Raw genomic sequence first — 15,623 nt, forward strand, 5'->3', positions numbered from 1 at the left:
CAACCTCTGATACATTGCAATTGTAAGTCGCTTTGGATAAAAGCATCAGCTTTACATGTAATGCTTCTATTTTATGTAAAAAAAAATGTAAAGAGTAACCTTATTTTTCTGATTTACATCTTGGTGTACGTTCCGTTCTTATCATACATCCATGGTACGTGCATGGATGTATTAAGCGAACGGGTACGAGCTAGACATTAGTGCATCATGCAAGAAAAAAAACATGTATGTATGAAAAAACAGGAAATTGAATAAACGTGGTGACGTCATTGGTGAGCGCCTCTGCTGGCCTTCGAAATGGGCTCGACTCCTTAGCCTTGATTTCTTCAATTGTCCCTCCGCATATCAACTTTTTTTTTTAAATTAAGAAACGCCTGTTCGCGATGACATTTGGAGGTAAGTCCACAAGGCAGAGCTATCTTTGATAGTCGCATTCTTTCGCATTTCCAAGGTGTTTGTAAGCAGATGGGAGTAAAGCAGGACTTGTGTCAGTTCATGTAGCTAGCTAACTGTGTTAGCCGTGTGGCTAACTAGCCGGAACCTCTGGGCTGGTGCCCAGTGATAAATTATAGTGATAATTAAACTGCCCCATAAACCGTCTGTCATTTGAACTTACCATATAGGTTTAGTGTTAATCTGCGAAGTGTCATGCTATCCCTTACCTGTGTAACGGGAAAATTATGACTTCTAGTTGCGAGCTAACTTTAGCCAAGTCAGCCATTAAGCTATCTAGCTAGCTAACGGTAAACACTTTTTCAACACATTTTACAGTATATGGGTTACTCTGAAGTGTAGTGTCAACTGGAAGAAAACGGCGACTTAAAACAACATTTATAAAGCAGATGGTTCTTATCTAGTGCTGTTGAGGGGTTTGTTTCAGGAAGCAGCTTTACTGACTTTTCTGGACAACCGTGCTTAGTGAAACCAGGAACCCACTCGAGTCTGTATCATGGTCTGATTACAATCTGATGACAAGATACGAGAGAGTCAAGGCAAGTTTACTTTTATAGCATATTTCCGCAACAGGGTAGTTTAAAGTGCTTTAGATAAAACATTAAGTGACCATTAAAAACAATAGAATAGAAAATAAAAACAAGCTACATAGAGTAAGACAGTTATAAAATACAAGAACAAAGTTGCAGTGCAAGAAATAAACAGCTGATTTAAAAGAAATGGCTGCGTCATACAGATCCTCAGTCTGGATTTAAAAGAACAGAGTTGCAGCGGATCTGCAGATTTTGGGGACTTTGTTTCAGATATGTGGTGCATGAAAACTGAACGCTGCTTCTCCATGTTTAGATGTGACTCGGGACAGAAAACATTACCAGACGACCTGAGAGGTCTGGGTGGTTCATAATGTAGAAGATCAGAAATGCATTTTGGCCCTAAGCCATTAAGTGCTTTAAAAACCAGAGAGAGATACGAGATACTTTAATTTGGACTGTACTGTACAATGAGATGTTGTTAGGAGCAGGCATGTAGATGTCCAATTATGGATGGAAACAATGATGTATAACCCTGAATTTAAGATACAAAATAGCAAATATAACAAAATAAAAATTTTGCTGACACAAAATAAAAGGATAAAATGTCCAGTAATGGAAGGAACTGGAGCCAGTAATGCAGCAAAACATGCTGCATTACCGGCTCCAGTTGCTTCTAGAGTTATTGCATTACTTGACTGATGAAAACAAGATAGAAACACACCAGATGTTCTTAGTTTAATTTATAATAAATAGGCAAACCTGATTTTGAAACGTGTCCAATGAATTACCTTAAGATTAATCTATGTTTTTCTGTTTACCTCTGTTGAATGAAGTGGGGCTTTACACCACAACCTTAACATTTTGTCATTAAAAAAGAAAGAAGGTTGACAGGACTTAGTGGATCAGTCACAGTTGTACTGCAGCATGTTTTTCATTTTCATGTTGGAATAGAATTAATATTATGCAAAACCAAGAAGTAATGGTGTCAGCGGTCAGACATGATTTTGCTAGATGGTGTAGGGTGCTATTGCAGTGTGTGTGAGTTCAGTGTAACTAATAGGCAGTTCCCTACTACTACTTTCTTGGTTGTACATTTTTTACTAGAATTTCATGATGAACCACATCTTAGCTTTTTACATTGCATAAGGGAAAGCAGACCTGCGCTTCTCGCCATTGTACATTTTTGATAATTCAGATGTCTTGTGAAGCATGCTGGAAAAGCCCATGGTGTTTAATCCTCTGGTGGATATGTCATTTAAACTCATGCTCTCCAATTTAAGACTTGTTCAAACTCACATCACTTTTTAAATCCTAGACTTTGTATCAAATAGGTCTATGTCTGAATTGGATGAAATCTAAAACATTTTTAAATTTGATGGTAAAAGTAGTAGATAAGTAAAACATTATGTAAATATTATACAGCGTAAAAAATTAGAGTTGGTCAAACTAATAAATAATTATGATACTGTCAGTATGAAATAAGGTTTTTCCAACCTCCGAAATAAAAAGAAACTGGATGTAAAGGTATGTGGATGGTGGGTACCGATCACAAGTATGATGGGCGACTCCTATGATACTATGTTAAAATGCCGCCCTTGATTACTATTGGATCACTGCACAGGACATTCAGCAATATTTGTTATGCTGCAAGAATTTTTCCACAATATATTATTCAATGTAACTATACGGAAAACAATCCAAAAGCAATAAATCACATATTGTCATAACTGTTTAATGGAATTCTTTCAGTTTGAGAGGTGGCAGTAATGACATTGCGTGTGCTAAAGTGCATGTAGTCAGACTTTCCACACTTGGCCTCATAAACTTCTTGCTCCCTTGAACCTCTGTCGGGGAGCCATCAGTCAAATTATCAAACAGCTAAAAAGCAGAACAGTTCAGTGTTCAAGTATGTTCTGTAAAGGGACCCGGACAAAATGAGGATCGTTCTAAGTATCTTATATCTCGGGCAAGTGAGGTTTGTATTAGGACCCGTCTAGTGGTTTATTTTTCAAAGAAACCTGTTCTAACATTCTTCGTCAATAAATATTAAATAGTCACACAGTATAGCATTAATGCTTTCCATCCTGAAAATATTGATAGTGTCATTTTTTCATTTTCATCTAACTTGACATGTATATTCATAATTTTAGCGCCATTGTGATGGGAAAATATCCAAGCTTGGGATAAAAAAAAAATTGAATTGTGCTTATAGATCCTTTTGCTTTTTTTTCTTTGTTCCAGGAGAATTGGCAGACGAGGTCAGCCAGGTGATTTCACAACTGGTTCCTGTGCGGGCTGACTGGCTTGCAAGTTTCAGTTCCTGTGCCGTACAGTAAAGCCACTTGCTTGGTCAGAGGATTGCAATGAAACAAGCTCAGGAGCGGAACCAGGAGAGCCTGCCTCCTAAGAAGAGGGACCTCCTAGTTAGTAACAGCAGTGGAGCTGGAGGGACAGTAGGAATTGGGGCTGCTGGAGGAGGTGGTGGTGGTGGCAGTGGCGGCAGTAGTGCTGGTTGCAGTAGTGTGTGTTGGTATTGGAGAAGATGAAGTGGTGTCCACCCACAACTCTGCAGCCAACAGTGACACTCAGGGCGGGACCTCATCTGGAGAGTGGCTGCGCGCTCAGCCAGGGCTTCATTATGGAGTGGATAATTCTGATAGCATACCTGCAGTGCCAGTTGACCAGTATGGTATGCTCTACAAAGTGGCTCTTCCATCTGTTACCTACTCGCCTACTAGTCTTCACCCAGTATTAAGCCACATCTCTCCCGCCTACACTGTACACTCTCCTCTCCTGCAGCATCCAGGCCTTTCCTATCCTCCTCTTGGGTATGCCCAGATCCCTCATTCCTCTCTCCAATTTGTTAGTTCCCCTTATGCAGCGGTACCTTACGCTCTAACCCCTGGCTTTGTCCCTGGATCATTAATCTCTCCCTCAGGCACCATTCCTCAGCCCCATGCAGTTTCCCACCTTGTTCCATATCCATCGGTCATACAGGAAGGTGTTGTTTCCCCACCTCCTCAGGCCCAGGTAGCTGCTCATACCTTTGCCAAAGTTGCAGTATCCAGCGGTGTCCCGCTGATGCTGCCTTCAGAGCAAGCTGCCCAGCAGCACCTTGGTACACTAGGAGTCATGCCCGCAACAGAGCTCAGCTCTCGAGGGTTGTCTGTCTTCTATCACCCTCAGGGCGCCAGGGCTGCCTCCAGAGACCCACACAGTGCTCATCAGGAGAATGAACCAGAGATGAATGGAGGCGATAAAGAGCAGGGAACTAGGGAGGTTGTACTTGATTCAGCCTACACTGCCAGAAATACACGTCTGCTACAGGTAGCATCCAACTGTGCAGCCCAGGAGTATAGCCAAGACAGAGGCCTGCTGAACCGAAGGCTGGAAGAGAGGAGCTCACCTGGCCAGCGCAGCACTCCAGACAGCGACCTAGAGGTAAGACACATGGCTTCCTAATTTGACTTTTGACTCCAGGTAATCTCTATTACCAAATACTAATTTTTAGCCGAAAACGGGTGATAGAAACATGTAAGTGCAAAACCCTTTTTCTCGGTAAGAGATTAAAAACAACCCAATTAACGCTTGTAAATACACTAGGGCAGAGAATATAGATCCTTCTCCCTGCTCCTTTTTGATAATGGAATGTGTATAATATTGTTGCATATTGCAGCGCATGCTTTGTGAACAATGTTGAAATCTGAGATGGAAAAACCTGATTACTTGTTCATTTATACCCCTTGTTTACTTTATTAAACATTTTTCAAGTGTGCACAATTAAAATGAAAATACTCCAGATAAGGGAAGAAGTATCAATAGATCCAAAGAAAATCATAATTTTTCAACATTGGAAGCAGCAGCATTACTAAAGGGCAATATTTAAATCCTCAAGATTATTTTTTGGGCATTTTAGGCCTTTATTTTGATAGGACAGCTAAAGACATGTAAGGGAGAGAGGGGGAATGACATGCAGCAAAGGGACGCAGGTTGGAGTCTAACCTGGACCCGCTGTGTCAAGGAGTTAACCTCTATATATTGGCGCCCACTCTACCAACTGCGCTATACAGGCGCCCAGTAAAATATCTTTATAGCATTATAGAGACAGAATAACTTCAACACAATGACAAATAACACTAACAAGTAACTTTATTTGTGTTGTAATAATCTGAGTTTGTTTTTAGAAATTTCAGTGGCTGTGGCAGTATTTGTAAGACTACATTTTACATGTTCATTTTAGACTTAGCTTCCTTCCTTTTAGTGTGTGCTGTGGGTCAGTAGGTAATTGGGCATCACTCACAGCCACAATTGCCACTTTGTGCCAAAGCTGTTATCTGCGGTTACGTGCTGATGCTCAGTGAAACCCTCAGTACTTCTTTTGTGATGGTGTAAAGGAAATGAAGAATGTTGATTCCTAAATAAGTAAAATTGTTTTGGTCCTGGTTTGTGCTGGCTGGCATGATTAACGGCAAAGTACTTATTTCTATCAACCAAATAGGGAGACATGCTAACAATACCAAATAAAGGCCATTGCGAATAGCTGTAGTCTCTCTTGTGATCTAAGGAAAATGTTTTAAAATAAGGAAACCCAGAATGACTGCATTTTAGCTTTTTGCTAAAAAAATAGGACGTCAACATGTTATAAATGGCCTCTATATGGTTTATATATGGCCACCTATTTGGAAAGTCAAAATTCTGTTGTCTCCCTTCTTTAAAAAGCAAATCTTCCTTTTTGTTAGAAAAGCTGCTGAAGAGCAATGTTGAGGCCTGTCATGCATCATTAGAAATTGTGCGTTAGAGTGTGTTTGAGACTCAAAGGATTAGATGTTTAAAATGTAGTTACTGAGCTACACAGATATTTCATACTTGCATGCTGTAATTCAGGCTGCTGCTGTGGGAAAACGTGGATGTCTTTTTGGAACGTGTCACAAGCCATTTATACATTTTGTGTGTTTCAGCAAAATTGAAAGTTTTCTGATTAACCCTTAATTCCTTTAATCAACTTCCAGGTGCAGCATGTGGTTGGTCGTTTGGCTTCCTCTAGCCAAGGTGGAGTGCGGAAAGAGGTGTCCTTTGCTCCCTTGAACCTCTCTCAGGGGGCCCATAGAACCAGAGATATCCATGAAGAGTCCGGCCGGACTGCATACACGGCCCAGACTGTGAGTTACAATGATCCCAGAATGTCCGGTCTCCAGCAGCAAACAGGACAACCAGGCCATGCCGTCATGCTTGCCAATGGGCAACCAGTTCTTATTCCTTTGGAGTATCACGTGCAGCATCAGCTCCAACCACCACAGCAACACTACCCAGGACAGGCTAATGATGCCTCAGCAAGCCATGCCTCTACCACCATGGCCTCCCCTAACCCAAGCTTTAAAGCCTCTGACTCTTCAGCCAGAGTGTGCCTCCTTGAAAGAGTGGAGTTGACCACAGCTCAGCAGCAGCTCCCCCAGCAGCTTCCTCTCCAGCCTACAGCAGATGTGACACAGGCCTTAGCTTCAAGCCTCGCTCCTGCCTCGGCTCCCTCAAACCCGTCACATTTCATGAAGGGAGCCATTATCCAGCTGGCCACTGGGGAACTGAAGCGTGTGGAGGATCTGCAGACTCAGGACTTTGTGCGGAGCGCTGAGGTGAGTGGCGGGCTTAAGATTGACTCCAGCATGGTGGTGGACATCCGTGCCAGCCAGCAAAGACCAGGCCTTGTGTCGCTTCACTTCACTGTGGGGGAGCAGCAGAGCAAAGTGACCATTGATGTGCCCCCGGAGCACCCCTTTTTTGTGTTTGGGCAGGGCTGGTCGTCCTGCAGCCCTGAGCGCACAGCCCAGCTCTACGGCTTGGCCTGCCATCATCTGCAAGTAGGAGATGTGTGTGTGTCCATCACCCTACAGCAGCAGCTTCAGCCACAGCAGCAGAAACAACCACAGCACCATCATTCCCAGCAGCAGCAACAACAACAACAGCAGAACATGTCCAGGACTTTGAGCAAAACCAATGCTACACCAGGACCTGGTCACCAGCTCATGGGGCCCCCTGCCCCTCAGCAGTCACGGCCTCAGTCTCATTTCAGGCTAGACCGCATCCACAGAGAGAGACAGAGGGATGGGGAAAAAGATGCGGTCGATAAGGAAGAAGCCACACATTTTGGGGTTGTTGGGCACCCTGAGACACCCATCAGACAAAGTAGGACCTCAGCAGAGCATCCAAGAAGCCAGAGCAGTTACCACTTGCACACGGAGGGCTCTGCTTTTGCAGGGGCAGGGATGGGAGCAATGCAGGCTGCGCTAGGTGCTTCTCAGAGGCGCTGGTCCTCACCTGGCCTCCAAAGATACAGTATGAAGGGAGACGAAGGGCCACACCCTCAATTAAGCACCTCCATTCACACAAGGCCCTCCTTCATCACCCAAGAGGTCAAACTGTCCATTGAGGGGCGCTCTAATGCAGGGAAGTAGCATCACATTTGGTAGCAAGTATAGAATAGACTGCCACGAGTAAGAATGATTCTGACAAGGAGAGAAAGAGGGGAAAAAAGAGTGTGAATGTAGCCTCAGAATGTATGAGATTTTGCACACCTAAAATATACTTAGTCTATCTGGTGAGCAGTTTTGGTTTGGTTGTCACTCAGCCAAAGAATACAAGCCTTTGGTTTCACAACCAGCTGAGGTCTGACAGGAACAGCTGAGTAGAAAGTATGTAGCGGATGAAATGCCTACAATAGTCCTTGCACACTGCATTTCTCTTCCTCCCTTCCTCCTTTGTCGCCACTTCCTCATACCTATGCTTGGAGGTTACCATCACATTCAGAACACTCTTGCTTCCTTTTTGACCAAACCATCTCATTGAAGACCAATGATTACAGATAATGTGTTCGTAGCACAGTGAAGCTACAAACTCTGCAGGTTCTGATGTATTTAAAAGATCCCTGACAGTGGTCTTTTATCTCCTCCATTCCTAAGATCCTGTTTCCTTCAAAAGCATTTACCCAAAAAAAGAGTGGAGTTGCTGACATCGGTGGCTCCTGCGGTGACGTTGGCACTGTTGGTGCTAACTGTCGGCGTATGTTACATTATGCTTCTCTGGCAGGAGTCTTCGGCTGTCAGCAGGGATACTCTCTCCCCTCCTTCCTTTTCAGGAGGCCGGTCTGCAAAGAATAGGATCCTCTCTCAGGCCAGGTGTGGCGCGTCCCACTTCAACAATCAAAATAGTGATAAATCAATCAGTGTGTCTGTTCAGCAATCAGTTTTCACTCAAAAAAATGGCTCATGCCCTTTGGTTTAGGGTGAGGGCCCTAACATGTGTGGGAGTGTGTTTGCATACATGGTTGGAATAATGCTTTGTTCTCTATGATAACTAGAGACATTGCATTCCAGTATCATCCGTGGGAATATCACTTAGTGTTTAATTTTTTCTCCTTCACTCACTTCATCCTGAGCGACACCTCCTCCTCCTCGCTATACCTCAAAGCTTTCCCGACCAGACTGGTGACTTTTAATGCAATTTTAAATGATTTAATCAACGGAGAGGCTCTGGCTGGTCGTCATCATCAAAGCTTCCTGTGGGAATGAGATATTACCCTGCCACATCAGCGGCTGCAGGCCTATTTAGCCTAAACCCCCAGAGGAGTGGAATGGCCTTGTTGTTTTTCTTGTAGAGAGAGAGCCTGCATGCGAGTGAGTCAGTGACCAGGTGTTCTCTTTGTCCTTGTTTCTTTCCGCTCATTCATTAAATTAAAGCAATAGTTGTTTTTACAGCATGCGGCTGTACTGCTCTCCCCCAGGAGTCTCTCGTCGTCGGCTGTTTTTATATCTCTGAGGTATGAGATCTGACCCTCTTTTGACCCTGACCTTTAAAGGTGATGCACTATTTTGGTGTTTATTTCATTAATTCTTCAGTATTTCTACACAAGCAATGCATGATACATTTCTCAAGAAATAGATGTAAATTAAACCGTTTCTCTTTGATTCTCCATCACACTGATGATATTTTATCTTTTACTCAAGTGCATCTCCAAGAAAGGCTTGACTCTAATTCCGTTGTGATCATTATCAAGTCATCTTCTTTCTTTTGTTTTACCGTATACAATCCTATGCTTTTGTACTAGGATATACTTTATCCAGTGGATCTTTTGATTGTCTTGTGTTGCACATAGAACATGTTATTGATTTCACACTGACTGAATCACAGTACAGTAGATGTGTTTTTTTATGAAGGGAATATGTTTGAAGTGTTGTTGTTGGTGTTTTGTGATGAGAGAGAGAGAGAGAGAAACAAATCTGACTTGCATTCTTAACCCTGTTTACAAATTAGCCAAGATGAATGCTGCAGTTTTGTCCTAACAGATTTTCATCCTGGTTATTGAAAAAAAGAAATCAAAAGGGTGAAATTGAAAATAAGTGCAATTAGACCACACATCATTCAGAGGTTTATAATCAGACTACATTCCTTAAGCAGACATTCCCATTGAAATGTGTAAATCACATGGCACCAGTTAAATTCTTTTCCTGGCAGATTTTTTGACAAAACATTTGATCACTTATGAATATTTCATGCATTACCTGTTATATTTCCTTTCATTGGATGTGCTCAGAAAGGATGGTCAGTCACATTGTTTTCAATTTTAGTGTCTGACTAATGTGCTGGTTCTGTCCATCAGCCCCAGATACTGTTGTGTGTCTGTCTGTCTTCTTCAACTCTCTTAACTTCTCTAGGTCACGGAGTATACAGCCCAACCCATTGGGCCTAGTCTCATCCTCTGGTACTGTCATTATGAGCAGCTTTAAAGGATGGTTTAACATTTTTTCAAGTCTGTCTTAAAACAATTCTCACATGCCCATAAACGGTTATTGATCGCTGTAATCATTCCTCCTGTCCATACTGGTTGTTTAAAGATTCCTTCCTGATGCTATTCCAATGTCAAACATTTTGTCCCCCATCCCATCACTTGAACTGTAATCACATTAAAAAGGGATCTCTTAATGGCCAGTATGGACACAAGGACTTGCAATATTAATGAAAGTATCGAGTAATGGAGATCCGCTCCAAAATGTAATGTGTTCTTCCTTGGCTCAAGCTACACCCTTCCACCAAGTTTTATAAAAATCAGGCCAGTAGTTTATTTTTGCGAACCAAACCAAGAACATTTCCTCCTTGGCGGAGTTTAACTTTATCAGTGTACATATGGAATTAGTATTGTATTAAGATACAATAAGATACTAAAATGTGAAACTGTCCTTTTAAAATGCTTTGCAATTGGAGTTTTAGAAAATAATACATCTTACCATCAGAAGCTCACCACATTGAGTCTTTTTCATGCTGTAAGCAATATACATAATACCTGAAACGATTTTGCGTAGTCTTGGCATTTTCTATGCAGTAAACTTAATATTGTACTCTTTGTTGTCTTAAGTGCAGCTCTCTGAAGCAGAAGGGCAGGTTGGGTTGATGCAGTTATTTTACGCTGATGTCTGGTTATAGGATTTTTGTTCCCATCTCCCTATGTATAGCACACTGCTGACTCAGATTAGTAAAGTTTTCTTGTCTTCTCACGATGCCACGTGGTCAGAGCCAAATCATTTGAGATTACAGTCACTCAAATTTCCAAGCGTTTGCCTAGCATTATTTTGGCACAATGACCAAGCCACTTTGACATTGTATTATGGGTCAAATTGCATTTGATGGAATTTAAATGGTGCAAGCAGTGCCACTTGTGACTTCTCACAGCAAGACCATCCTTCGCTGCCCATGAGCCTTTTTGTTTTTTTCCCCTCTGCTTTGAGCAGTGCGTTGAGCAGGAAAAGCTCTACTTCTTTTACCAAAATGTCAGATGAATCTCATTCACATCGCTGATAGTCTGTTGCTGTAAGTAATTGCACTAAATGCCCTTTACAGTGTTTTGAACTTAAACCTGTTGGTAAATTGAAGAATTTCAAAATGTAAAGCACACAAAATCACGAGTTGTGTGTTTCTGTAGATAGATGTTTTTTTCTTTTTTGTGTAGATAGCTTTGGTGCTTGTCAATAATGCCTTAAATTCTGCTTTGTACAGCGTGTGAAATTAAAAAAAAAAAAAAAAATGCCTGTGGTAGACTGCCTCGTTCCGACCAAGTAGTTACCTTTTCAGGCTGTACAAGAGCGAATCATTAATGTCAAAGCTTTGACACTATTGTCATGCTCATGAGCAGAAATTCATATTTCTCAAAGGGTGATGGTCAATTCTCTTTCAGACGGTTTAACCATGAAATCTGCAAGTTTGTGTAGTGTTTTTTTTCCTTATTCATTTTATCCGTTACATTTTGAATACACTCTTTACACTCATACTTTTTTTTTTTTTATTTCAGTTTTTATAAATGTGTGGAAGTGAAATAAATGGAAGCTCTTCTTTGCGCACATGCACACATCTGTAGTTTTTATTGTTGCACAAGATAAGTAGTTTTTTTTTTTTTTTTTTTTTTTATCCCTACAAGTAATGGATTGTGTTTGGTGTCTTGTGCTGTGTCCCACAGTTTCTGCTCAAAAGAATCTTGTTTTGAATAAATGTAGACAAGCTGCATTAATCAGATAGCTTTCCATTGGTGATAATGTAATGGTTTATTATGTTCTGTGATGTTGGCAGTGGGGAACTTTACTCCCTTTGTGAACTACTTCCTTTTTGCTCCCATATTGAACTGCAAAGGTGAATTTAGGATGATTTTAGTGTTGTTGGTGTCCAATTAATTCAGGAGAAACAAGAAATGGTTAAAAAGTTTTAAAGAATCTGTATTTTCAGATTTTATATTGTACTTTTTGGCACAAGGTGACTGCTTTTTATGTCCCAATCAAAAAACACAAAAACAGCATTTTTTTTTTTTAATGCCTAAATCTGCAAAATATATGCAATGATGTAAATGTAACATTCAATCCTCAAGTATAATCCAGGTTGTATGAACTTTGTATAGTGAGTTTTAATATCTTATGGCCGTACCAATATGTATTGATCTTTATCAGAAGCCTTAGAGTTGTTGACCGAAAGTGCCCCCTTAGATTACCCTACACCTACCTGACTTTAACAAAGCATTAATATCTCTATTTTGTTGCATTTTTATTTGTACCGTTTTTGAATAAAATAGATTTGTACTGTATATTTGTACCTCTCTGTGAACTACTTAGGGCGGTTTTTGTTTTGCTGTTTTAATTCTATGTACTTTAAGGACACAAAGATATTGTATTTTTATTGTTACAGCTAACTTGGAGACTTTGCATTTATCATGTTTGTTAAGTAAACACAATATAATATATATATATATATAAATATAAACTATTATCCAACTTGTGTGACGTGTTTTTTTAGTTGAATTGATATTCTTTTTCGTGGCATTTAGTGACTAACAGAGAGTTAGTGGTGGAAGAAGTATTGAGATCTCTTACTAAAGTGAAAGCAATACCTCAGAGTAAAAGTACACCTTTACCATTTAAGTCCTTTCTTCAAAGGTTGAAGTTCATACAGTATATCAGCAACATGCAGCAGGATGGACACATTATTGGTTTATTATCACTGATTCATTACTGAAAAAAAACTGACTCATGTAACTATTTGGTAGTTTATGTAATGCACTACTGCATCCTACTTTACAAGTCAATCAAATGTCAAATATTGATTTTTACAGTAATGAGTACAGCTGGCAAATGCAGTAAAGCTATAGAAGCCAATAATAGAATTTGTGTCTTAAGAGCAACGGAATATGGCGTCAAGTGTACATAGCAATAAGAAATAAGAAAGTCTATAAAGTGATAGGATTTTTTTTAAAAACTAGATTTTTGGCTGGAGCCCTTGAAACTGCAAGTTATTCATGTTAAGATAATTGTAATACTACGAAGAACTGCTATACATTCAATGGTTATTATATTTCAACAATACTGCATGTGGTAGTGACTTAATTTCACAATAAGGTATTCAGTCATGTTTCAAACTTGTATTCCTTTTGTTTGCTTCCCTAAAAACTGCCAAATTTCTTTATTTTAAATTTAGTTGAGTAGAAGCAAAAAGCTGAAATACGCCAGTACAAAGGATGACACACCATACTGCCTCTGCGTACCTCCAACAAACACAAATGCCATAATTCTCCTTAAATACATTATGGTAAAACTCCAACTACACTTTAAGAGACCTCTTACTGTTAAAGAGGCATGTGACACAAATGTGTTATTTATGTGTATAAAACAAAGGAGGAGGGATGTAAAACTAGACACTACCATTATAGTAAAGTCAATGTTTATTTCCACATTCTTTAGCAGGTTTCAGCATGATCTGTACATCTGTTGATCCTGTAACAGAGGATGGCATCCCCAAAGTGCCATCCCGTCAGAATGCACTGATATCGCAGCAAGCATGAATGTTCTCATTAGCCATTAAGCTCATTCATTTGGCCTTGTTCAGAGAGAATAGTTTTGTAAACATGGACGTTGAGAGAAAATCCTGATAGAATTAATATAGAAAGGCCGTCTTTTTTTCCGTTTTTTAAAAACCTTTTTCCGTTTGATTAAACTGTAAAAAACAGGCAGGCATAAACTAACAGTAGAACACAAGCTCATATTGAACCATTCTAGGACAAGTGCAATTTCACAACATGCAGTGCTTACCTAATCCATACTGAAAGTACTGCTCATTAAAGACCAGCATGACTTCAGAGTTCAGCGTACTTCCTTTGCAACGGTATGTCAGACCACAGATGCCACGCTTTTCTATCACACTGGTCCACTGTAGGCCAAACGGGATCACAGCAATGTTCAAAGAGCAACCTCTGAGAATACCCAGTATTCATAGTCTGAGAGAAGAGAGAAATAAATGACACCTGAAGCCTTTGTTGAGAACACCGATCTGCCCTCGGTACAGTATGTCATGAATAGGATAGTGGGACAATGAGACCCAGTAGCGTTCATGTGCTGAACTAAGAAGAGAAAACACATCTCTGAAGACAAAGTGTCTCTAGAAAAGTCATACAACTGCCCAAGACTGTTGCTATCACATTATGTGATAGCTCTATAAATGATTATAATGGACCAGGGTGATGTCTCAAGACTTTGAGCCCTCTCTCTGAGTTAACTTGCCTGAGAACCTAAACTCTTTACATTGAAGTTCGTTTAAATTAAAGTCGCATTCTGCATAGTTTAAGTGAAAAGTGAATTCATTACCCTTGGAATAAATAACACATCTGTTGCATAGAGGTTTGATGCACTCCTAGAAAGCCCCCGAGGATGAAACAAAAAAAAGAAACACCCTTTTTTTCCATTTGTTAAATTTGCTGTAAAAAAACAGCCAGGTAGATTGACTGTTGTCTAGGAGTGACTCAAACAGAACCAGTACTTGTCTGTGTCTCTTATATTCTTTAAAGAATATTTCAGAAACTGCTTATTGACACTGTAAATCTGCATCTGGAGGAGTGAAGACAAGAAAAACTGGAGGTAACAATAAAAGCAGGACATTAAACAAGGGATATCCAGACATGGCCTCTAATTTAAACATTACAACAATTTTATGCCACTGACGGTAACAAAATAACCCAAAACATGTTCACAAGGAAAATATATTCACATCATATTGCATAAATATGTGCTGGAATGAGGTTAATGACTATAGATCAATAAAATCTCTCTCCCAGTATGGGCCGTATGTGTCATGAAATGAGCCCCAGTGCTCAGTTACGGATGGGGATAAAAAAAATAAAAATAAAGACAGTTACATGAGTTTAAATCAGTTCCTCTGTCATCTGAATATCTTCATTAATGGATATAAATTAACCCCAACTTCAAGGGGCTGTACTCTGTATTCAGAAAAGACAGTGGGCTGGCATTGTGTGTCACCCCACACACACACACACACCACACACCAACCACCCACACACACACACACACACCCCACACACCCACACACACACACACACACACACACACCACACACACACACACACACACACACACACACACCACACACACACACACACACACACACACACACACACCAGTAACATAGATCAAATGAGTTGTTTGCTGCCATATTAATGTTCTAAATTTGAGTACAGCCCCTTTAAGTGGTACAGGTCACGTATACTGCAGCTTTACAAACGCATGTGGATGCTACACAAATTGCATGCAAAGGATGCATTATCTATGTACGATCCTCTAAATTAGAATAATATTAATAATAATAATAATACTTTCATGTCGTAATTTACTCAAGTGTAAAACAAATGTCGTTGCAAGCAGAATTCAAGTAAAGTATCATATTAGGAACGGTTTCATTGTGACCACTAAATGGAACATATTAGCACAATATTCCTTAATGTGATGAGCCCAAAATACAAGAGGTACCTAATGTATTGTACAGGTCAATAACAGCAGCACAGACTGATCACTTTTATGAGCCAAAGAAAAGCTCTGTAACTAAAAGTAAAATAAAAAAATTGACATTGGCAAAATATTCGGAGTGTAATAATGTAGGGAAAAGGAATATTGGCAAAGAGAAAGTAAAGAGGTCAATGCATGAAGTTGTACAACTCAAAAGGTGAATGCTGCTCAACACTGGCCGTGTTCAATAGGACAAAACGTTCAGAGTCTATCCGTTAGGAGACATTATAATCAAACTGGAACTGGTGTGTTTGTAAATAAG

At 40.2% G+C, this 15,623-nt stretch overlaps 1 protein-coding gene across 1 annotated transcript; it reads left to right on the forward strand.

Annotated features, from left to right (window-relative positions):
- Nucleotides 1–270: 270 nt before the first annotated feature.
- Nucleotides 271–11,822, forward strand: atxn1l (ataxin 1-like). The gene is given in 4 exon segments (XM_032519221.1): nt 271–396; nt 3,228–3,499; nt 3,501–4,427; nt 5,996–11,822. Coding segments are annotated over 3 exon segments (2,517 nt in total). The 5' UTR covers nt 271–396; nt 3,228–3,349; the 3' UTR covers nt 7,436–11,822.
- Nucleotides 11,823–15,623: the final 3,801 nt, after the last annotated feature.

The sequence above is a fragment of the Etheostoma spectabile genome, chromosome 1 (genome assembly GCF_008692095.1).
Source record: "Etheostoma spectabile isolate EspeVRDwgs_2016 chromosome 1, UIUC_Espe_1.0, whole genome shotgun sequence".
NCBI lineage: Eukaryota > Metazoa > Chordata > Actinopteri > Perciformes > Percidae > Etheostoma > Etheostoma spectabile.